Source organism: Helianthus annuus, chromosome 1 (assembly GCF_002127325.2).
Source record: "Helianthus annuus cultivar XRQ/B chromosome 1, HanXRQr2.0-SUNRISE, whole genome shotgun sequence".
Classification (NCBI taxonomy): Eukaryota; Viridiplantae; Streptophyta; class Magnoliopsida; order Asterales; family Asteraceae; genus Helianthus; species Helianthus annuus.
Genome location: NC_035433.2, coordinates 37,190,494 through 37,213,166, shown reverse-complemented (window position 1 = coordinate 37,213,166; position 22,673 = coordinate 37,190,494). Strand labels below are relative to the sequence as shown.

The 22,673-nt window shown below is 37.0% G+C and overlaps 1 protein-coding gene across 3 annotated transcripts; it reads left to right on the top strand.

Annotated features, from left to right (window-relative positions):
* The first annotated feature begins 18,547 nt into the window (after window positions 1–18,547).
* Window positions 18,548–22,339, top strand: LOC110864648 (28S ribosomal protein S33, mitochondrial). 3 transcript variants are annotated; one of them, XR_004893984.1, is made up of 4 exons: window positions 18,725–19,036; window positions 19,774–20,002; window positions 22,014–22,179; window positions 22,239–22,339. XR_004893984.1 is itself a non-coding variant. In XM_022113770.2 (3 exons), the coding sequence occupies exons 2-3, from the start codon at window positions 19,785–19,787 to the stop codon at window positions 22,102–22,104; spliced, it is 309 nt and encodes a 102-aa protein (XP_021969462.1). In that variant the 5' UTR covers window positions 18,548–18,647; window positions 19,774–19,784; the 3' UTR covers window positions 22,105–22,231. The 3 variants fall into 3 exon arrangements, 2 of the variants coding, with proteins under 2 accessions (XP_021969462.1, XP_021969456.1); XM_022113770.2 differs by lacking the exons at window positions 18,725–19,036; window positions 22,239–22,339 and adding an exon at window positions 18,548–18,647 and having other exon boundaries at window positions 22,014–22,231; XM_022113764.2 differs by lacking the exon at window positions 22,239–22,339 and having other exon boundaries at window positions 18,726–19,036; window positions 22,014–22,231.
* Window positions 22,340–22,673: the final 334 nt, after the last annotated feature.

Sequence of the window (22,673 nt, the reverse complement as noted above, 5' to 3'; positions counted from 1 at the left end):
GCATCAACAGTACTGACAGACTCTGACTTCTCGAGTTCTGTGTCTACCTCTTTTAGCTTTCCCATGAGAGCTTTGTCAGCGATATCTTTCAATGTCTCTCCAGTCAACTCTTTTGTCACGTCTATCATTTCCTCGACAACTTCTTTCTTTTCTTCGTATCTTGGACACGATCCAGTCGTCGGTTCTTCGAAATAACCTGCAAAAGATTCAAACACTTTAGGAGGCATTATTGATTTCATAGAACTTGCCAATACCTCCTGTTCTGACTGGTAATAGTAAACTTCTGCAGCGATTTCTTCAATGTCAACCACATTCTCAACAGGAACATCCTCAACAACCATTTCTGGTTCAGTCACCATCTCTGGTACTTCAACAATTTCTGCCATCATGGCCTGCCCATCACTTCCAGGGATGTATTTATCCCAAGTGAAACCTTCAGCTACTCTTTCATCATCTTGATTCACGATAAGAGCCTTCTCCGGTTTGTTTTCGATTTGCGGCCTCTGAACAGCAGGTTGTTGGTTAGGTCGATGATAGATCGCCTGCCTGTAATAATCGTTTGTGAAAGGGTTCTGATGGTTGTTCACTTCACGGTTCCAGCATTCTCTCTTGAAATGACCACGTTCTTTACACTTGAAGCATGTAACTTTTGATTTGTCGAAACCTAGCTTTTTGATCAGGACCTGAGAGACTGTTTTTGCCTGTGATCTCCATAAAGCGTTGTGCCCTTCTAACCAAACTTGCCATGCACCATTTTATATCAATCAATTCAAGCTCCTCGGGGTCGATCTGGTCGTAATCCTCTTTTGCCATATCCGGATTACCGATCCTACCTGCCACTAAACCTTCATACGCCTCTAAAACAGAAGCAAGTAAAGCAATGTGTTGTTTCGCGGCTGTTTCAGTAATTTCATTTCCATTCTTAATATTCACCACGATGTTGCATTGCACCCCAGAAACATAAGCCTGATTGTTGGAACTTGTAGAGCTTTGAGGTGAAGGCTGCTCTTGAGCTTTGAAGTTTGGATCATAGTTCACAAACGGTGAGGGCTTGTTTAATTGTAGAGTGTTTGTAGAAGCACTTGAATTTGTATCAGCACTAAAACCTGTTTGTATCTTTGGACTTTGATTTGTTGCAACAGTAGTGCTTCCTTTGTAGTAAAGAGATACGTCTTGCTGCACATTCGCTGAATTCATCTTCTTTATCTTCAACAACTCCAACTCATGAGCCTCTATCTTTTCGATAAATGAACTGAGATTCAAATTCACGAAATCCAAGTTGTTTTTCAACATCATCAAGTATGTCCCCCATTCATCATAAGGTAATGCGTCGGACAACTTGTCAATCCATTCCTCGTTTGTCTTTGTAATCTCCAATCTTTTCATCTCTACCACAAGATGGCAATAACGTTCAATCAACTGCTTCGTTGTTTCATCCTTTATCCCGGTAAAGATGTCGAACTCTTTCTTGATTAGGGCTTTCTTGCTTTTGATCATAGAGACGCTGCCTTGGAACTTCAACTTTAATGCTTGCCACATCGATTGCGAGTTGTCATCATGTTGTAACAGCACAAGAATGTCTTCTTTTATGGCCTGTTGGAGAATACTGACCATCTTCTTCTCCGCCTTAAAATCATTCTGTTCGGTTTCAGTCAAGCTTCCAATGCCTTTCTCTAATCCCATTCCATCAACAGGTGGAACATATCTTTTCTCTATCTTCATCCAACACTCAAAATGGTTGGCTTGGACCCAATTCTTGAAAAGACCCGACCATCCGGCATACTCGTCTAAGTTCATAAGCTTTGGCGGTTTTTGCATTGTTCCTAGCTCGTTCTCCATGTTGACATTTTGAACTATGCTTGCCGGACTTTGTGTTGCCGTCATGCCGCTACCCGCGAAAAGATTGTAAAAATCTTGATTTTCCATTTTAAGTGACAAATTCTGAAATTTTTTTTACTTTTTGAAAAACAGATTACTTTTTACTGAAGAACTTTCTACACAGACTGAATTCCCAACACGATATCACGAACGAAACGGACTTAACGCTCAAACCATGTTTTTACACTTAGACTGAATTTTAGAGCGAAATCAAGAATTTTAAGTTTTGGAGCGAAATCAAAAGTTACTCTCTGGAGCGAAATCAGAAAGTGACTTTTGGAGCGAAATCAGAATGTTATCTCGAGCGAAATCAGAACTTGAAAACTTTGGAGCGAAATCAGTGATTGAATCTCGAGCTGAATCAGAATACACGAGCGAAATCACTGATTCCGCTTCTACTGCTCTAGCGGAATTAGAACTTTTGGAACGAAATCAACCAAAAACAATCTCGAGCGGAATCAGGTCTCGAGCCATTTTTAACCACTTTTAATCCGTATTTTATGCTGAAACTCTCAAGGGTTTGTTAATTGTCAATTTTACACAATAGGTCTAAATTTCAGTCCATTTTGTCCGTGGCAATGTCCAGAAACTCAAAAAGTGTAGTAAAAAAGCTTTGATTCTGGTATTCTAGCTCATAACTGGCTCTGATACCAATTGTAGGATCGTTATTGACGATCAAATGAGTCAATCAGAGCTAAACACCACTGTTTATGCAGCGGAAATACACAAACAACTTGAATCAAAGTAGAATAGAGTAGAAACAGAATGCAGATTACTTTAAACACGTTTTCTCATTAATACTTCTCAGAAAATTTCGACAGCAGTTCGGCTACACGGTCAACATTCAGATACAAAATGAGAAAACATCACGACTATATATAGGGGGCTGATTCCACTCCAAATGACATTGTGTCATTTCGGGCGGAATCAGAAGCTTGTGATTTCGCTCCAAATGACAACATGTCATTACGAGCGGAATCAGAACATTACAATACAAAGTTTACAAAACAGCCCCTATACTATACATAATTATCATTTCTGACCCCTAGACCCTATACATGCCCAACTAAGACTAAGACGTAGGCTTTAGACATTCGTGCACCAACACTTAATTACCTTTCAAGGTGCATTTATCTCTTTAAAAATCATTTTCTTGAAAGTGTGTAGTGTTTACAACTTGTAAACAATTTTTACAAAAATTAATCTTTTGAACTCTTTTTGTAAATAGAATGTTTTCACACTTGTTTTTGTTCTAAAAATGGTGTAAGTTTATGTAAAGTCATGATTTTCCAAAAATCTATTCTCTAACTTGGTTTATTTAGAGAAGTCTTTTGTAAAACTTGGATCTTCATGATCATCAACTTACTTTGTTCACTTATATTTCAAGAAAATCGTTTTCTATCAAGTTCATGCTTAGACTTAGAAGATGATTATTCTATGTATCATATAATCACCTTCTAGTCTTGTTAAATCATATTTCTAAACATCATTTAACAAGATCCATATGGTGATTAACACCACATAACCAAGAATCAATAAGAAACAAACAACATATTCATAACAACATCCTACTACAACGTTTCATCATGTAATCTTCATGTAAAGCTTTATACTCATGTTTTTAGTTCTTGTTCTTTAGTGTCTTAGATATACTTATCATACTACAACTTTTAATCCATAAAAATAAGATGAACAAGAGTTAAATAAGAACTTACTACTAGCACAAAGGCTAGGGAAGATCTCTATTGCAAAGATGATGAAAAGTGGTGAAAGAAAGCAAATGAAAGGGATTCTCCAAGACCTTCAAGCTCCAAACTCCATGTATCACCTTCTAGTGCTTGAACAAGCTTGAAAATGGAAGAAGATGGTGGTGATATGCTGGTGATGGTGGCGGTTATGGTGATCCGAGAGGAAGAGAGGAGAGTGAGGGGTGATGGTGTGAAGATTTGTGAAGTGATGTTGTAAGGATGCACCATACTTATAATCCTTCTTCTCATATTTTGTCTATCTCAACAAGTAATGATCTAATATAAAATTAGAATTAAATCTAGGAGGTAAGATATGGAGTAAGGTGGTGATGTTTGGTGGGTCCTCTTGTGACCGAAATCGGGTATGGGGGGGTGTTAGATGTAAAAGTTTGATGGTAGATGGTAAATACTAGTTAATTTTCAAGTATATACTTACATATGTTAGTTAGTTGATATCTAGGGGGTGTTATGGTGTACGGGGATCACGACTAGCCAAGAAATACTAAAACAATGTATTTGGCAAAATTTTAGTGTTCCGGGTAACGTCCGGTTGTTTGGTTAGATATCGTTCCGTTAAAGTGTTAAGTTATACCGTAAAGTGTCTTTTATATATCTTGTTGTGTCACATTTAATTCCCGACACTTAGGAAAGCATACAAGACCATTCTGCCAAAATTTTACACATTACTAGCATGTTAAATGCTGAATTTCTAATAATTAATGCAGAATTCTGCATTATTAGTGGGTCTTAGGCACGTCCCGGCACTTTAACTATCACTTAGTGACGCAGTTTTATGGTCCTCACTTCCCTACACTCCATACTAGTGTAGTACCCTGTCTTTGGCTCATAGGGCCTCAAAACATTGTCTGCCTACGTGCTGGCATTGTCAGCATGTTTTGAATCATTCGTTCAGTGTGCTAACTGTGCTTTGTGCATCAAATTTGTCACTAAAGATTTTGTGTAATAAATGGAGTGACAGTATGAGATATGATGCATATGTATGTATGTAACAGAAATCAGAAAGCAGTTTGAATGGTCAGTTGTAATCAAGCACAGTCATTAAGCACGTAATTATAATTAATTAATTGTACCGATACCTGGTTTAGTGAGAGTTGTCACATAATAGATATAACAGTCTGTCCCACTATCTTTCTCTCTCTTATTAAATCATCAATGAACTACGTACAATGTCTTATGTGGGTCTCGCAGTTCTCAATGTATATTTGTTTTGAAAAGAATGTGTTTATGTTTTTGTGTGTGTGTGTATATATTTACATTACAGTATGAAGATGTCACGGCCCCCGACCCGGTTTGACCCGTTTCAGGGGCCGCGGGACAGGAATCCCGTGGTATTTAATTTAAGCGACAGCGGAAGTCTTTTTAAAACAGGATCTTTTCATAATTTAAACTGCTCGTTTCATAATTTAGGGATAAAATTCCCAAAATATACAATACTGTGATTTCTCAGGGAAATCCTTATTTTCAAAACATGTTCTTTTATTTATTTACATTGAGCCACTTTTCTAAGCTGGGAGTGCTCCATGGCACTTTTCTTTGCTCATACCATATCACCTGAAACATGTTTGAAAAAGGTTTTGTCAGCAGGGAAATACTGAGTGAATCATTCATTTTACTGAAAACGACACATTTGTTATAATCTACAGTATTAAGGGGAATTACAATGTTTCTGATATCAAACCAACTACCCACAATATTTGTCACTCGACCATCCATTGGCTAGCCCATTTGTCCCATGGTGTCTGTGACTGTGGTCAGATCACCCCTTGGCCACCCGTTTGTCCAAGTGTGACGGGAAATAAGTAATGTATACAAAACCCCACATACCGGCTGTAATTTGGTGATTACATAGACTTAATCCCTGTAATTATAACTTTGGAAAATAATTTGGAGTTTTGTAAAACAGTTGACTCATAAACTGTGAGAAAAGAGTTTATAAAAGAGGAATGACTCACATTGCAGATTTACGAGCAGAGTATAAGCTTTACTGATTAGCCTTTTAACCTAATTTAAATAACAATGCACACACAAACGGGATTAGTAACTAATTCAGCAGTTACGTCAATTCACGAGATTAAACCCTCACAACTATTATCAAGTGCGATACTTAACAATTCAATGGATTCACAACGAATGACAGAGCATAGTCCGAATTCGAACAGCACTCAAACATTTAAGTCGAAATCACAATGAATAACAAAGTACAAGCTCAATTTGAGCAGCACTCGGACAATTGTTGGATAGTTATAATCGATCAGACGTTGAATCGTAATAGCGATCGAGTTATTACCCTGATGCGGCAGCACCTCGTGATCGTGTGTGTGTTTATTGTGGTATTACAGCTATAATTCGACGTATACAGGGACAAATTACGTCGTTTCAACTTCAACAGTTAAGTGCCAATGTCGGCTATTTATAGCAAGTTTTGGGACCTCCTTACGGACCGTAAGCCCGAACCTTTACGGTCCGTAAGCTAAGCAGTCTAATTATAGGCTGCCTAGGCTCGGGACTAGCCTTGGTGACTCACGATTTCAGCCAATTAGGACAAAGCAATGTTTATTTTAGATAACTATTCAACTAGGGTTTGCCCCCCTCGAGTTTTAGGGGCCCTGATCCTGATTCCGATTGTTCTGAAAATTTTAGGGCTAGTGCAGAATTACTTGGGTGTCTTAATTAGGGTTCTCTTATTGACTAATTATTGTCCTAACTATTGATTTTAGTGGCAGTTGTTACATCCTCCCCACCTTAAGAAAAATCTCGTCCTCGAGATTTACTAAAATAGATGAGGATACTTTCGCTTCATCTCTGATTCCAGTTCCCAAGTATATTCTGGTCCTCTCTTGGATTCCTATTTGACTTTGACTAGCACTAGTCGTTTATGTTTGAGAAACTTAATCTTTCGATCTTCTATTTGTAGGGGTTTCTCTACGAATTTCAGTTTTTCATTTACCTCTATATCTTGAAGAGGTACTACCAGGGATTCGTCTGATAGACATTTCTTGAGATTGGATACATGAAACACATCATGTACTCCAGCTAATTCTTCTGGTAGTTGTAAACGATAAGCTACTGGTCCTATTCGTTGGATCACTGGGAATGGTCCAACATATCTGGGACTCAGTTTTCCTTTCTTACCAAATCGTACTACTCCTTTCCAAGGAGATACTTTCAAAAGTACTTTGTCTCCGACTTGAAATTCTAATGGCTTACGACGATTGTCTGCATAGCTCTTCTGACGATCTCTAGCAGTCTTCAGTCTTTCTTTAATTTGCGATATCTTGTCAGTAGTTTCTTGCACAATCTCTGGACCTGATAACTGACTTTCTCCTATCTCTGCCCAACAAACGGGAGTTCTGCACTTACGTCCATACAGTACTTTGAATGGAGCAGCTTCGATGCTCGAATGATAACTATTGTTATAGGAGAATTCAATTAATGGTAAATGGCTATCCCAATTACCACCAAAGTCAATCACACATGCTCGGAGCATGTCTTCCAGGGTTTGTATCGTCCTTTCACTTTGTCCATCTGTTTGAGGATGATATGCAGTACTCAATTTAAGTCGAGTTCCCATTGCTTCTTGGAAACTTGTCCAGAAACGGGAAGTAAAACGACTATCTCTATTGATACAATGGAGAGTAGGACTCCATGTAAGGATACTACTTCATCTACATACAACTTGGCTAACCTTTCCATGCTAAAGGTTTCCTTCATTGGTAGGAAATGAGCTGATTTGGTTAATCGATCCACAATTACCCAAATAGCATCATTACCTTTTCTGGTTTTGGGTAACTTAGTAACAAAATCCATTGTTATGAGTTCCCATTTCCATACAGGCATTTCTAACTGTTGTAGTAGTCCTGAAGGTTTCTGATGTTCGGCTTTAACTTGTGAACAGGTTAAACACTTAGATACGTATTCGGCTATATCCTTTTTCATTCCTATCCACCAAAAATTATTTCTTAAATCCTGGTACATCTTATTATTTCCTGGATGTACAGTATACCTAGATTTATGAGATTCTTCTAAAATCTTATTTCTTAATTCTCCTTGCTTAGGTACCCAAATTCGTTTCTTGTGGAATCTCCAAATTCCATCTTTTCCTTGTTCTAATTCCTTTAGATAACCTTTCATTCCTTCGGCATCGTCCTTGATTGCCGTTCCTTGAATTTCCTTTATTTGTTCCATTAAATCTAATTGTAGATTTAACCTAAGAGCACGGACTCGCTTTTGCTTTTCATGATATTTACGACTTAAGGCGTCGGCAACTACGTTCGCCTTTCCTTCGTGATATTGAATATTAAAGTCGTAATCACTTAAGATTTCCATCCACCTTCTTTGCCTCATATTTAACTCTTTTTGCCCAAATATATACCTTAAACTCTTATGGTCCGTATAGATAGTAAACTTACTTCCATACAGATAATGTCTCCAAATTTTAAGGGCAAAAATTATGGCTCCTAACTCTAGATCATGAGTTGTATAATTTTCTTCGTGCTTTTTCAATTGCCTAGAGGCATACGCAATTACCTTTTTGCGTTGCATCAACACACATCCATATCCTAATTTTGAAGCATCACAGTATACTTCAAAATCCCCGGTTCCTTCAGGTAAAGCTAAAATTGGAGTATTTATCAATTTGTGCTTTAGAATCCTAAAAGCTTCCTCTTGTCTAGATCCCCATTCAAACTTAACGGCTTTACAGGTTAGCTTAGTTAAAGGTACAGCTATCCTAGAAAAATCTTTAATAAATCGTCTATAATATCCAGCTAAGCCTAGAAAACTTCTAACTTCCATAGCCGTTCGTGGAGCTTTCCAATTCGTGATTGCTTCTATTTTAGCAGGATCTACGTGAATTCCTTCGTGATTCACCATATGACCTAAAAATTGCACTTCTTGTAGCCAGAATTCGCACTTTGAGAATTTGGCATAAAGCTTTTCCTTTCTTAACAAAGTTAAGAGTGTATGCAAGTGCTCACAATGTTCCTCCTGACTTTTGGAATAAATGAGTATATCGTCAATGAACACGATTACAAATTTATCCAAGTATGGTTTACAGATTCTATTCATCATGTCCATAAATGCAGCTGGAGCATTTGTTAATCCAAAGGGCATGACTGTAAACTCATAATGACCATACCTAGTTCTGAAAGCAGTTTTAGGTATGTCCTCCTCTTGCACTTTCAACTGGTGATATCCTGATCTTAAATCTATTTTAGAGAAATACCTAACTCCTTGCAAGTGATCAAAAAGATCATCAATCCTAGGTAATGGGTATCGGTTCTTAATTGTAACTTTATTCAATTCCCTATAATCGATACACATTCTCATTGATCCATCTTTCTTTTTCACAAACAACACTGGTGCACCCCAAGGGGATGAACTAGGTTGTATGAATCCTTTGCTTAGTAATTCATCTAATTGCTTTTTCAATTCTAGCATTTCAGTAGGTGCTAATTGATAAGGTGTCTTAGCTATTGGTGCAGTGCCTGGAATTAAATGAATTCTAAACTCTACTTCCCTATCAGGTGGTAAACCAGGTAATTCTTCAGGAAAAACATCTGGGTATTCTGAAACTATAGGGATGTCCTGGAGTTCCTTACTTTTAGTGTTAATGATTACAGAAATCATATACACCATTTCTTGTTTCCTGGAATAACTAGCCAATTTCATTACTGAAATGAATTTCAGTGGCTTTCGAGGTCTATCTCCTGTAATTAGAATTACTTCTCCTGTGGGAGTACGGATTTCTACGGAATTCTTATCACACAGGATTCGAGCATGGTTGGCTATTAACCAATCCATTCCTAACACTACATCGAATCCGGCTAAATTCATAGGTAACAGGTTTGCAGAAAACTTATGACCTAACAATTCTATCTTTACTTCTTGCAAAACTTTGTCTATGTTGACAGAATTTCCATCTGCCGTTTCAACAGAAAAGATCTGCCTAAGGGTATTTAGTGGTAAGTTAAGAGCTTGGCAGAATGCAGTATTAATGAAACTTTGGTTTGCACCAGAATCAAATAATACTTTTGCATAGACGTTATGTACTAAGAACGTACCCGCTATCACGTCTGGAATGAGTTCGGCTTCTTGAGTGGTCAGCTGGAATGCGCGAGCATTTTTCTTAGTAGTTCCTTCAATCGTTTTAGCTCTACTGTCTGCTGGTTTAGCTAACTTAGGGCATTCAGACTGGAAATGTCCTGTTTCTCTGCAGTTATAACAAACTTTTGTTTTCCTTCTGCAGTCTTCTTCCCGATGTCCTTTCGCCTTGCAGAAGTTGCAAAATATATTGCACTGTCCATAGTGTTTCTTTTTGCAATTTCTACAGAAAGGAGGTGACGAGTATTGCCCGGTCCCTCTTTTCTTGAATTTATTGCTATTATTACCTACGCGGAATCCTTGGGTAATTTTCTGAGCCAATTCCTTCTTGCGATCTTCTTCTCTGGTGCGGACTAGTTCATCGGTTAAGGTATTAGCTAATTCCACAGCATCGTCAATCGTGCGTGGTCTCGCAGCTTTAACGATGTTACGGATTTCTCCAATTAATCCCCAAATATAACGGGAAATAAGTACCGGTTCTGGCGAAGCCAGGGAAGGTACCACTCTCGCATATTCGAAGAATGTCGAAGTATATCCTCGACAGTCTACACCTAACATACGATGACTTAGGAACTTGTTTGCCATTTGTTCCTTCTCGTATTCGGGACAGAATTTTCTTTCGACAAGACGCTTAAATTCTTCCCAATTCATTGCATAGGCCACCCTTCTTCCTTTTGCTTGTAGCACCGTGTTCCACCATTCTAACGCCCCTTCTTTGAACAAGTTTGATGCATACATCACTTGATCTTTTTCAGCACATTTACTTATTGCAATTACTGCATCGGTTTTCTCTAACCAACGCAGTGTTGCAGTTGCCACTTCATTACCTGCAAATTCTGTGGGTTTACAGGCAAGAAATTCTTTGTAAGTGCAACCAGGCGTTGCAGCTTTCATTCTCTTAGGGAGTGGGGCCTGTTGCGGATCATGATCGTCATGATTGCCGCCTCCGTTTATGCTGTTACTGCCGTTATCTTCCGGAATACGTTTACTAGGAATTAATTGTGGTTCGGCAGGTTTCTGAACAGCAGCCACGATTTCTGGAATAGCATTGGCTATCCCTTGAGCAATAAAGTGTTCAATATCTTGTCTAGTTATATATTGATCTTCCTGATTTTGCTCAGACTGATTTACTTCATTAACTGGTTAACATTAGCGTTTTCCATCTGCTAATTAGAAATTATCAGTGTCTAATTATTAATATCAAAATCACAGATACATACACAGAAAAACACATAGATTAGCATAACATGTAAGCATAGTCAAAATTGTCGATGCCTCGACTTCTGTTTTGTTTTTTTTTTTTATATTATCCCTGCTTCAATACATACTTTTTATCTTACAGTGTTTTATTGCCCATTTTACAGAATCAGTTTTACTATTTTAGTTATAATATAAACAAACGTTTCCAACCCTTCCTATCTTTTAGTCCACTGGCAGTTTCACTAACGACGCTCCCTCTCATCGTACTTCCAATAAATCTGCTCCCCCATTTCCCTGATCCTATTCCCGGGGCCTATCAGTTCTTCACCAAACTGACGTAGTTCAGCTAAATTTTCATAGCTCATTGGCGGATTAGGGATAGGTTCTGGATCAAATTGTGGGAGAAAACTATAGGGACTATTAATTATATTTTGGAATTGCCAGTCATTGGTCCACCATTCCTCCATTTGGCCTAATGGTCGGGTGTGAACTAGTGGGTCTGGAATAGCTGATCCTAGGTTTATTGGGAATTGGGCTGTAACAGGATAAGAGAAAAGATTATTGTTGATAGGCTCTAGAACATCACAATTATCCAGTAGGCGGTCTATTTCGTCCTGGAATGTGGTTTCCTCAGACTGTTTAGAGCTTTCTCCGATCTCTATTCCCTTTTGCTTTAGGTCTATCCCTATTTCTGCTTGTTTGGAACTTTCTCCGGTTTCTATTTCTTTTCCCTTGCTCACACTCACAGGGTTTTCTATTTTAGGGAGTCTCCTAGGTTTCCTTCTGCGCACTTTTCGCCACCCTACATATCTTCTCTTCTTTTTAGGTTTGGCTTTTTCCAGCGGTGGAGCTTGGAATTCCAGAGGTTCCTCTATGTCAGCAATGTAACCAGTGAAGTTGTGGGAGACTTCAATCGGCACAGGATAGAGGTTGAGATTCTGAAATGCTTCCGACATCTCATTCATGTTGTACGGCATATATGCAAAAATGCACAAAATGCTAAGTTAAAACTTTGGAACAAAGCTTAACAAATAAACATTTTTATTGCCTACCAAAACAGTACACACTCAGATTTATTTATTTATTTACTGGGAAGTAATTATTTCTTGGTTTAAAGCTTAAAGGTTTGTATTTTCTGCTACAGTGGCGAGCAGATACAGATTTGCCCATTTTTCATCTAAGTTATTTTCCCTTGGTGGATTATTATTAATTTCCTGAATTTCTGGGTTAAACCTCACTCTCTTGGTTCGGGGTTTCTTTTTCTCTTGACCTTTTCTAAGGATTGAATTCCTTTTCTCTGGTGTAAGTGGGTTTTCATAATTGGCCTTACGGACAAAGATTCCCTCTTCTAAATTTGTGGGAGATTTGGAGGAAGAGGTTCCCTGTTCTTTAGGGGTACTATCTAATTTGCGATGGATAGCAGAAATCTTTTGTTTACCCATACTGTAATTTTAACAATTAATCAGTTAATAAGCATATATTCACAGAATAACAAATAAAACTTTCAATAAACTTAGATTAATTAGAACAATGAGCTTAATCAGTAAGCTTAAAACAGTGGCTCTGATACCACCTTTTCCTGTCACGGCCCCCGACCCGGTTTGACCCGTTTCAGGGGCCGCGGGACAGGAATCCCGTGGTATTTAATTTAAGCGACAGCGGAAGTCTTTTTAAAACAGGATCTTTTCATAATTTAAACTGCTCGTTTCATAATTTAGGGATAAAATTCCCAAAATATACAATACTGTGATTTCTCAGGGAAATCCTTATTTTCAAAACATGTTCTTTTATTTATTTACATTGAGCCACTTTTCTAAGCTGGGAGTGCTCCATGGCACTTTTCTTTGCTCATACCATATCACCTGAAACATGTTTGAAAAAGGTTTTGTCAGCAGGGAAATACTGAGTGAATCATTCATTTTACTGAAAACGACACATTTGTTATAATCTACAGTATTAAGGGGAATTACAATGTTTCTGATATCAAACCAACTACCCACAATATTTGTCACTCGACCATCCATTGGCTAGCCCATTTGTCCCATGGTGTCTGTGACTGTGGTCAGATCACCCCTTGGCCACCCGTTTGTCCAAGTGTGACGGGAAATAAGTAATGTATACAAAACCCCACATACCGGCTGTAATTTGGTGATTACATAGACTTAATCCCTGTAATTATAACTTTGGAAAATAACTTGGAGTTTTGTAAAACAGTTGACTCATAAACTGTGAGAAAAGAGTTTATAAAAGAGGAATGACTCACATTGCAGATTTACGAGCAGAGTATAAGCTTTACTGATTAGCCTTTTAACCTAATTTAAATAACAATGCACACACACACGGGATTAGTAACTAATTCAGCAGTTACGTCAATTCACGAGATTAAACCCTCACAACTATTATCAAGTGCGATACTTAACAATTCAATGGATTCACAACGAATGACAGAGCATAGTCCGAATTCGAACAACACTCAAACATTCAAGTCGAAATCACAATGAATAACAAAGTACAAGCTCAATTTGAGCAGCACTCGGACAATTGTTGGATAGTTATAATCGATCGGACGTTGAATCGTAATAGCGATCGAGTTATTACCCTGATTGCGGCAGCACCTCGTGATCGTGTGTGTGTTTATTGTGGTATTACAGCTATAATTCGACGTACACAGGGACAAATTACGTCGTTTCAACTTCAACAGTTAAGTGCCAATGTCGGCTATTTATAGCAAGTTTTGGGACCTCCTTACGGACCGTAAGCCCGAACCTTTACGGTCCGTAAGCTAAGCAGTCTAATTATAGGCTGCCTAGGCTCGTGACTAGCCTTGGTGACTCAAGATTTCAGCCAATTAGGACAAAGCAACGTTTATTTTAGATAACTATTCAACTAGGGTTTGCCCCCCTCGAGTTTTAGGGGCCCTGATCCTGATTCCGATTGTTTTGAAAATTTTAGGGCTAGTGCAGAATTACTTGGGTGTCTTAATTAGGGTTCTCTTATTGACTAATTATTGTCCTAACTATTGATTTTAGTGGCAGTTGTTACAGAAGATTACTCCATCGTAAGTTGGAGTAATGATGGTATATAATGTATGTCATAATGATCATGTATAACACTCAAAAGTGATACTACCACTCATTATACACTATTAGCATCATACTTAAATAGTATCTTAAATCCATCTTCACCATAAAACAGAAAATACTAGAAATCCTTACTAGAAAAATTCACACGTAGTCAACCAACCCCCCCCCCTCATATTAATTCTTTTCTTTCAGTTCATTAGGTCCAAACTTATGTGCTAGCTTCTTGGCTTTATTTGGCAAACAATGATTTTTCTTCTTTCTACATATTGTTGATACATTTTGTGTCTGTAGCTTGTATTCGCTTTTGTTTTATATGTAGTCCGATCTATAAACATTTTTTTTTTGTTGAAGTATAATATCATATAAGTTAATCAAGTGATGATATCCTCCTATCATCACTTAAACAACATTCTTTGATAGTTTTGATATCCATCGACAGTGTGCATGTCGTCGTGATTAGGGTATCGAGAGTCAATTAATACTACATGTCTATTGATAGTCACACTATCGATCAATATAGCGACTGTCAATATGATTCTTAGTACTATCGATGTAAGACTTGCTGATATGTAGTATAAATACCAGCAGTATCATTTTATTTCAGTAGAGAGCATGTTAATAGAGCTAGAGAGCATATTGTGTATTCATGTAGTGTTACTCTGCTGAAATCAATGCAAGGAAACTTTGAAGCGATATTCTTTGTGTTATTTATCGTGTTCTTGCTTCGGTTGTGTATAAACTTGGATTTTGCATTTGTTTATGCATTAAACAACAAGGAATATGTATTATAAAGATCTTATAAGGACCTACAAGTGGTATCAGAGCTTTGGCTCGATTCCTTGTTGAATACCAAGCATTTTGGTGTGATTTGTGAGATTTTTGAGTGTTTTTTTTGAAAATTCTTGGACAAGAACTTAGAACTTAAAACACACTTTCTTGAATGATAATATGGATTAAAACTAGTTAAAATGATATTTGATGATAATCTTGGTTAGTAACTTATTAAAATCAATGGAGAGAATAAAAAATATGAATTTTATTAAGTTTTAGGATTAAAGATTTTTTTAGATTCATCTTTTCCAGTGACAAGCTTGGCCGAATCCTTACCAGAATAGTACTTTACGGTGGTGAAATTTGATTGGTTAACCTGCAAAGTTGTGGTGGAGTAGATTTGTCCTTTTTCTCTCTCTATCAGATCAGAGTTTGTCCCCTGCCAGCTCATTATCGATTGGATTCCTCACCAATCAATAGTCCTCTTCATTTGATACTTAATTACCATTGATAGTTATTGACTTTCGATAGTTAATCAAGTTCAATAGTCACAACCACCTTCGATACACATATACCTTCGACCTACACCCACCTTCGATACATACGTACCCTCGATCCACAACCACCTTTGATCCACAACTACCTTCAATTTACAAGCACCTTTGATCCACAACCACCTTCGACTCACACTTATTGTCGATTGAGTGAAAAATTAAACAGTAGCCTTATGACTTTTTAATTTCACAACCTTAGGCAACATTCTCACCATTTTCTGATATACAAAATGAGTACAAATATTTGGGGTTGGGATCCAAATTCAAATCCAAACTCTAGCAGTAGTACACCACAAAACAAATGGGTCACATGTTGTTGGGTTAAAGGTTGACTCTGAGAAGAGGTTTTACCTTGTTATGGTTTAAAGGAGTCAAACCTAGGGAATGGTGGTATTGGTGGGATTTGCGTAGTGGTTTGAGGTTGAGTAGGGAAAGGTGATGTTTATACGGATATGCTAGATGAGTAAAACGTACCAGTGTCAGTGGCAGAGGAAGTGGTTGCAGATATTGCCTGCTCTGATGCGACGGGTTCAGCTGTTTTATCGGGGTCACCTAAACCGTCCATCTTCCTAATTGGTGATTGTTGTGCTGACAGTTTGGTTCTTGTCAAAATTCGGTTTTAACGGTTTGTTTTCTCAATTTCTGGGTCGTAAAGAAACGGAGATGATTTTCCTGAATGTCTCGTATGATGCATCCAACTAAAAGATTACCTGCACAAGCACAGACAAGAAACCACGCGTAATTCCAAACAAAAAGAAATAAACACTATTTTTGGATTTTTAACGATTTTTGGAGAAATACTTAAAACAAAACACTTTGCGCAAGACTCCCCGACAACAACGCCATTTTGATGATTGTCATAGGTGTCATGCAAAAACCTAAATAACCTAGGTAGCTAGGGTAAGCAGGGTATCGAATCCAGAGGAGTCTGGTGGAAAGTGTTATTGATTAAGTAATAAGAACTAATTGCAAAAATATAAAATCGGTTGTTTGATTGTTTGATTAAACTAAGAATTGCTAAAACGAATTTGTAACAATAGGAGAAAAGGTAATTCCTCCAAGTTTCAGATTCAAAGTGGATTCAAGTTATTAATTTTAATTGAGAAAATCACATAGACATAATTAAAATAATTAATTAGCTGATTATGATAAACGAAGACTAAGTACTTTGATTGCAAAGCAATGAAAGGTTATCAGACGGTTATCAATTGTAGATTACCAAACCCAATCCCTATCTAATATATCCTAATTACTAGAACTCTCGAGAATTGAAAGAATCGACACTAGGTTTTATATAATATCAATCGTTTACAATCAACTAAGAAATCACTAAGCAAACAACATCGAATGCTTAGATTGCCAATCTCAGTTACAAAGAAAAACCAAAAACAATCATCCACTTACAAGAATCCTCCACTCGGAGGAAACCACGAAGGAATTAGCCGCTCATATTGATGATTCGGTCTTTAGAAGCTTGAGTAACGGTTGAATTCATCTTCAGCACGGTTAATTCGGTAGAAATTATGATGGAATAGGTGAAACAAGCTCCTAAAAGTGTGCTAAGTGCTCCCAATTTGGTCTGGTGGCTGAATGATTCAGTTAGGGTTTGCAAAATACTCTTTAAACCCTTTTTACAAGTCAACACACGTGCACATCTGCAGCCCGCCGTAGCTTACGGTCCCTTGACCGTAGGTTACGGTTCACAATTGCTGGTGAAGTCACATAAAGCTACCATAGGTTACGGGGGCAATCCGTAGGTTACGTTCTAAAGCTGCTGTTATCCTTTTGTCCAACCTAACTAAACCATAGGCTATACGGTCAATGGACCGTAGCTTACGTCGTGATTCTTGACTCCATTCTTGGCTGCATTTCAACTTTCAATAAATGACCCAAAGGCCCCTGAACTTCTTTCGTTTATGTTTTTTGCACATCTAAGCTATTTTCTAAGCTGAATCACACCCCGAACATCATCTTTTGCCTTGTTTATCATCCTTGGATGTTCCATTCCATCTCTAAACACTTCAAGTTCACCGATTTAAGCGATTAACCTGCAAAACCACCATCTCTCGTAGTCATCATATTCGAAGCATGTAATCACTTAAAACGCATAAAATAACACATATTACGGCTCAGGTTTCACCCTTTCCATCATTAGGCTCGGGTATTCTTGTCATCCCTAACCATGCAGGCAGCACCACCACGACACCTCCTAGTTGATATAAAACTTCACCTGTTAGGCTCGGGTATGGAACTAGTTTAAAGTATGATCGGGTATTTAGAGAACCCGGATAGTATTTGGGTACGGGTTCTGAGGAGAAAAACCATACTATATACCCGAGGTAGGGTATGATCGGGTTTAGGTAAATAAGTTTTTTTTTTATTTTACAAAAAAATAATTTTGTTTAAAAGTGAAATTTGGTTTGTAATTTAAAAAACATAAATAAAATAAATTACAATAACATATATTTACTCAACTACAACCTATGTGCTTTATAATATGCATTTTTAAAACAGTTAAATATAAAAGTTGAAAAGTAACTATAAAAATATACTTAAAAATTCGGGGTATTTATAAGGTATTAAAAATGGTATTGAGTATAGGGTATAATCGGGTTCGGGTATAGGGTATCACTAGAGAGATGCATAAATCGGTTAATTTCCATAACCGGTTATGGCGGTTAATTTCAACTTTTTTACTTTAACCGGTTTGGTTAACAACTGGTTATTTTCAGTTAATTAAACCTTTTTTTTTGAAATTTTCAATTTTTTTCCGGTTAATCGGTTAAAAAACCGGTTCCTATACTAAATCTCTATTACCGTTACTAATAAACTGACGGTTATAATTAACCACTAACCGGTTAATGTTCTACCGATTAATAACCGGTTGCTGATAATTAACCGCTTTTTTCCCACCTCTAGGTATGACTAGTTACGGATATTTTGGGGTATTAATTGGGTACGGTTTCGGTACGAGTAGTGAGCTTAAAATGTATACCTTATCTATACCCTATGTATAGGGTTGGGTTCAGTTACACTTATAAAATACCTATGTACAAAATAACCGGTTCTGTGAGGTTTTTTTTTTTTTTTTTTTTTTTTTTTTTTTTTTTTTGCACCTCGATGTTTAGATATTTTAGAATGAGACTACTGATTACCGGCCCATATGCTATAAATAAAGTGGGCCTAAACATTCCAAACTCAACAGCCCCAGCCCAACTTAATTTTCAAGTTTCAACCCTTACTCCAGTCTCCGGCACACCACCGTCGCCTTTCATCTCCCTCAACTCAAGGTGCGCTACTCTCTCTCTCTCACACACACACACACAAACTCTCAGTTACATGTCTGTGTATTCTTTGGGATGTAATTCACCATGCGGAAACGTTATGATGGCCATTTCCGAAATTGAAAATGAAAGAAACTGAAATCCCCATTTTTTTGTATGTATTGATTTTCATTTCATGTTTGCATTCACCCTATTTGTTCGATCTGTACTCGGTCAGGGGTGGATTTATGTTAAAAGATTGGGTTTCCAGGAACCCATTCGGTTTGTAGTTTTTAGCGAAAACCTATGGGTGAACCCATAACAAAATCTGTTTAGTGTTCCACTGGTAGAACACGCCGCTTCAACCTAGTTCCAACCGTCGGTTCCGCCACTCCTAATCTTTCTAAATCTCTCAGGTTTGTTATAAAATGTTGATGTTTATCATGTTAATTTTCACTTGTTGCCTTATAATATGCTTTAAACTATGAATTTGTCGTGAATATGTGATTTGTGAATTTGTGATTTTAAACTTGAACCAGTTATCAAAGCTAATAAGAATTGACTGGATTGAAGTGATTTATGATTTTTAGATGTAAAAGGTAGTCTATAATCAACAGTTAGCCACAAGTTCTTAAATAACATGGATATCTAGAGACTTGCTATCGTCGATTAGTAATCAAAGAGAGTTGTTTGTTTTGTATAACGCCTCGAGTAGCTATGACAAACACCTAAATTTCACCTGGTTCACGTTGAAGAGGACTACTACATGGGCCCCATAGGCTATAGACAAACTTAGAGGTGAGTTGTGCACTATCAATATTACTTAGGACGCTATCAAGGCATCAATAAATCAAAAAAGATAGCTGATAGTGATAAAAATAATTTTCTACTTGCATCATTATACTGTATTTTTTCCCTGACCGATCCGACCCGACCCGAATATCTTAACGTTTGGTTGTAAAAAATCTGACTACCGAACAAAGTGAACCAATAGGAAAAAAATTCCTATTTATTGTCAAACGATAAATCTTGGTTACTATTTATTGTCGTTGTTAGCAATAATGGGGCTGCAAGTTAGTAATGGTAACATGAAGTTTGTCAAACGATTACAATCCTGTTTAAATGTACTAAATGTTGAGATCTTTTTTGTTAGACATTCAAAAGATGAGCTCCTCAAGCTTAAGAAGCTTGTTAGCGCAAGCAGCGGTTAGAGGAGTAGCAGAAGCAAGGGCACACGTATTTGGTCATGTGCTTAATCCAACTGGTCAAAGATCAGCCCATAAGATTTTACGCAAGAAGTTCATTGGAGAAAAAGTTGCGTCATGGTATCCGGATGACATCCAAAAAGAGGACCCTATGGTTGTGCAACGCAAAGAACAAGAGTAACCTTCCCTCCATCCTTCTCACTCTCTCTCTCTCTGTAAACTGAACTTCAATATATATATATATAATATATATATACACACACACATACACATGTTGAGGTGGCAATTTCGATTAGTTTACTTAAGAATGGGTCGATCGGGGATATGTTTTTTTATTTCAAAACGGGTCAAATGGTTGAAGAATAGCTAAAAAGGTAATACATCAAATGGGTTGGCCGTACCTGTTATGGCCCGTTACTCAACCCTCCTGATTAACCCATCTTGCTACCTCTATTTGTATCCAAAGACGTCTATTTTTTGAAAAAAAAAAACTTGGTATGACATGCTAATCTGCTAATTTCTAGGAAAGAGGTTTCTAATGCATATTTATTAGAAGTTTTTATACATGATAAGACATGTTTTACCATCCTTGAATGAAACATTATGCTTTCTTGCTCGAGTTAATTGCGGTAATTGCTTATTGCTGTTATATATGAATGACTGGATATTCGAATATCTCACATTTGAAGTTTTATTAGCTAAACTAAATATAATCTGATACACAGATATTAGTCTATCATACTTTCAGTTTTATTAGCTAAACTAACTATAATCTACTAACAACGATTTGTTTGCCTTACATATGAAACTTTTTTAACTTAAATTTTTCCTTCACGATTATGTTTGTAGGTTGAATACTTACTGTTTTTATCACGTTTATGTTTGTAGGTTAAAAACTTTTTGAAGATAGTAATTAGCACTTAAATGAGTAATTTGTCACTTTAGATAGACTATGCTTCTTACTACGTATACATTTTTGATATATTTCGAGAAATATTTTATAGAGTAAATTGCCAAAATCGTCCCTGAGGTTTGGGATTTTTTGCCATTTTCATCCAAACGTCTGACTTTTTTTGCCAAAATCGTCCCTAAGATTTGGGATTTTTTGCCATTTTCATCCAAACGTTTGATAGAAAAAATAAAGCAAATTAGATGTTTGGATGAAAATGGCAAAAAATCCCAAAAGTGAAGGACTATATTGTACAAAAAAGTTGTTTTGGATGAAAATGGCAAACATGCCAAAACCTTAGGGACGATTTTGGCAATTTACTCTATTTTATAGGTTTAAAATTCATCTAAGCTTTAAACATCAATGCAACAATTCATTTCTTTCACTTCATTATATGGTGAAAATGAAAGATCATTTTAAGCTTTTTACAACCGTACTCAGTCTCTATCTCCCTTTGGATCCATCATTCATCATCTCTTTGTGTTTATATCTTTTTACGTTTGCATACAACTATTATAGCGACCTAAACATCAATAGGAGATCAGGGTAGATAAAAGGGAAAGGAAGGGGTATATACAACCACCGAGTTATTGCTGAATAAACCATTGTAGAAAACCAGGAAGTGAGATTTTGAGATTCAGATATGTAGCGATCAAAGTTGATATCCTACAAATGTATGGACTTTAGACTTAGGTTTAGATGTCACACTTTAAAAGTGAAGACCTTTGTTTTAGGCGGCTCCTTTTCAGGGAAGAATATGATAGTAATCTTGGTTTAAAATGGGCATGCTGGGTAATGGGTCAAAAGATTCTTGTCAAAACGAGAAACCCGCCAACAAATTGTCGTCTTTTCTAAAGTTTTATAAATAGTAAATGCATTATATATGTTTACAAAACCTGTATTTTACAAAAATAATAATCTATTATTTTTAATATAAAGATTTGAAAAGTTTTAGCATTTCATTATCCTTTGGGTGACTTTTGACCGGTTTTAGTTTTTTTTCCTCTTATTTTATCTATCCATTTGACCCGTCAAAATAAAGCATAATGTTTAAATTGACTTAATGATAGTTAAACGGGCCGAAAAAGTTCCTAACTTTTAGGAAAATATTATTGCCTTATTGGTAGTCTGTTTGACAATTTATATCATATGTTTACTTCTCAACATATCAAATAATATACACGCGGTTAAGTACTTAAGTTTTAAATTAAAACCTGCTACTTTACCGATGTTTTGCAGGCGTTTATCAAAACTTGAAATGTTGAAGCGTCGTGGCAAGGGACCGCCAAAGAAGGGACAAGGAAAGAAAGCTCAAAAACGTAATAAATAGATATCAATGCCTGTTCGTTTCAAGTTTCTTTTGACCTACAAAACTAAAAGTCTGTATTTTAATTTTTTCAAGTTGGTGAATCTTGTCAATGATGGCTTAAAGCTATTGAGTTTTAATTTTTTTTCAAGTTGTTGGATCTTGTTAATGATAGCTTAAAGCTATTGATTTTGAATAATGCATTTGTTAACTGCCTAATGGGTACTCCAGAGGCGACCCAGTAGCGTATTTCGTGGTGTCACCATGATTCGTTCGGATGTCTGAGAAGTTTGTTGTGCCGGGCCGGGTCATGTTAACAAGAAATGCATATGGTAATCACAACCCATTGACCCGCCAAATTGCCACTCGGAGATGAGTTGACAAACAAAAAAATGTGTCTAATTTCAGATGTTACTTAGGGGAGGGGGTGGTCACTAGTGATAGAATTCTATCACTCACAAGCACCAATCAAGTTCCGCCATGTCATCAACCATTTTTCCATCACTCACAACCCTTTTTTAGTGGGGGTGGTCATCACTCACCACCACACCCAACAATTTCCCCCCAACCAACAACTACCCTCACAAAAAAAC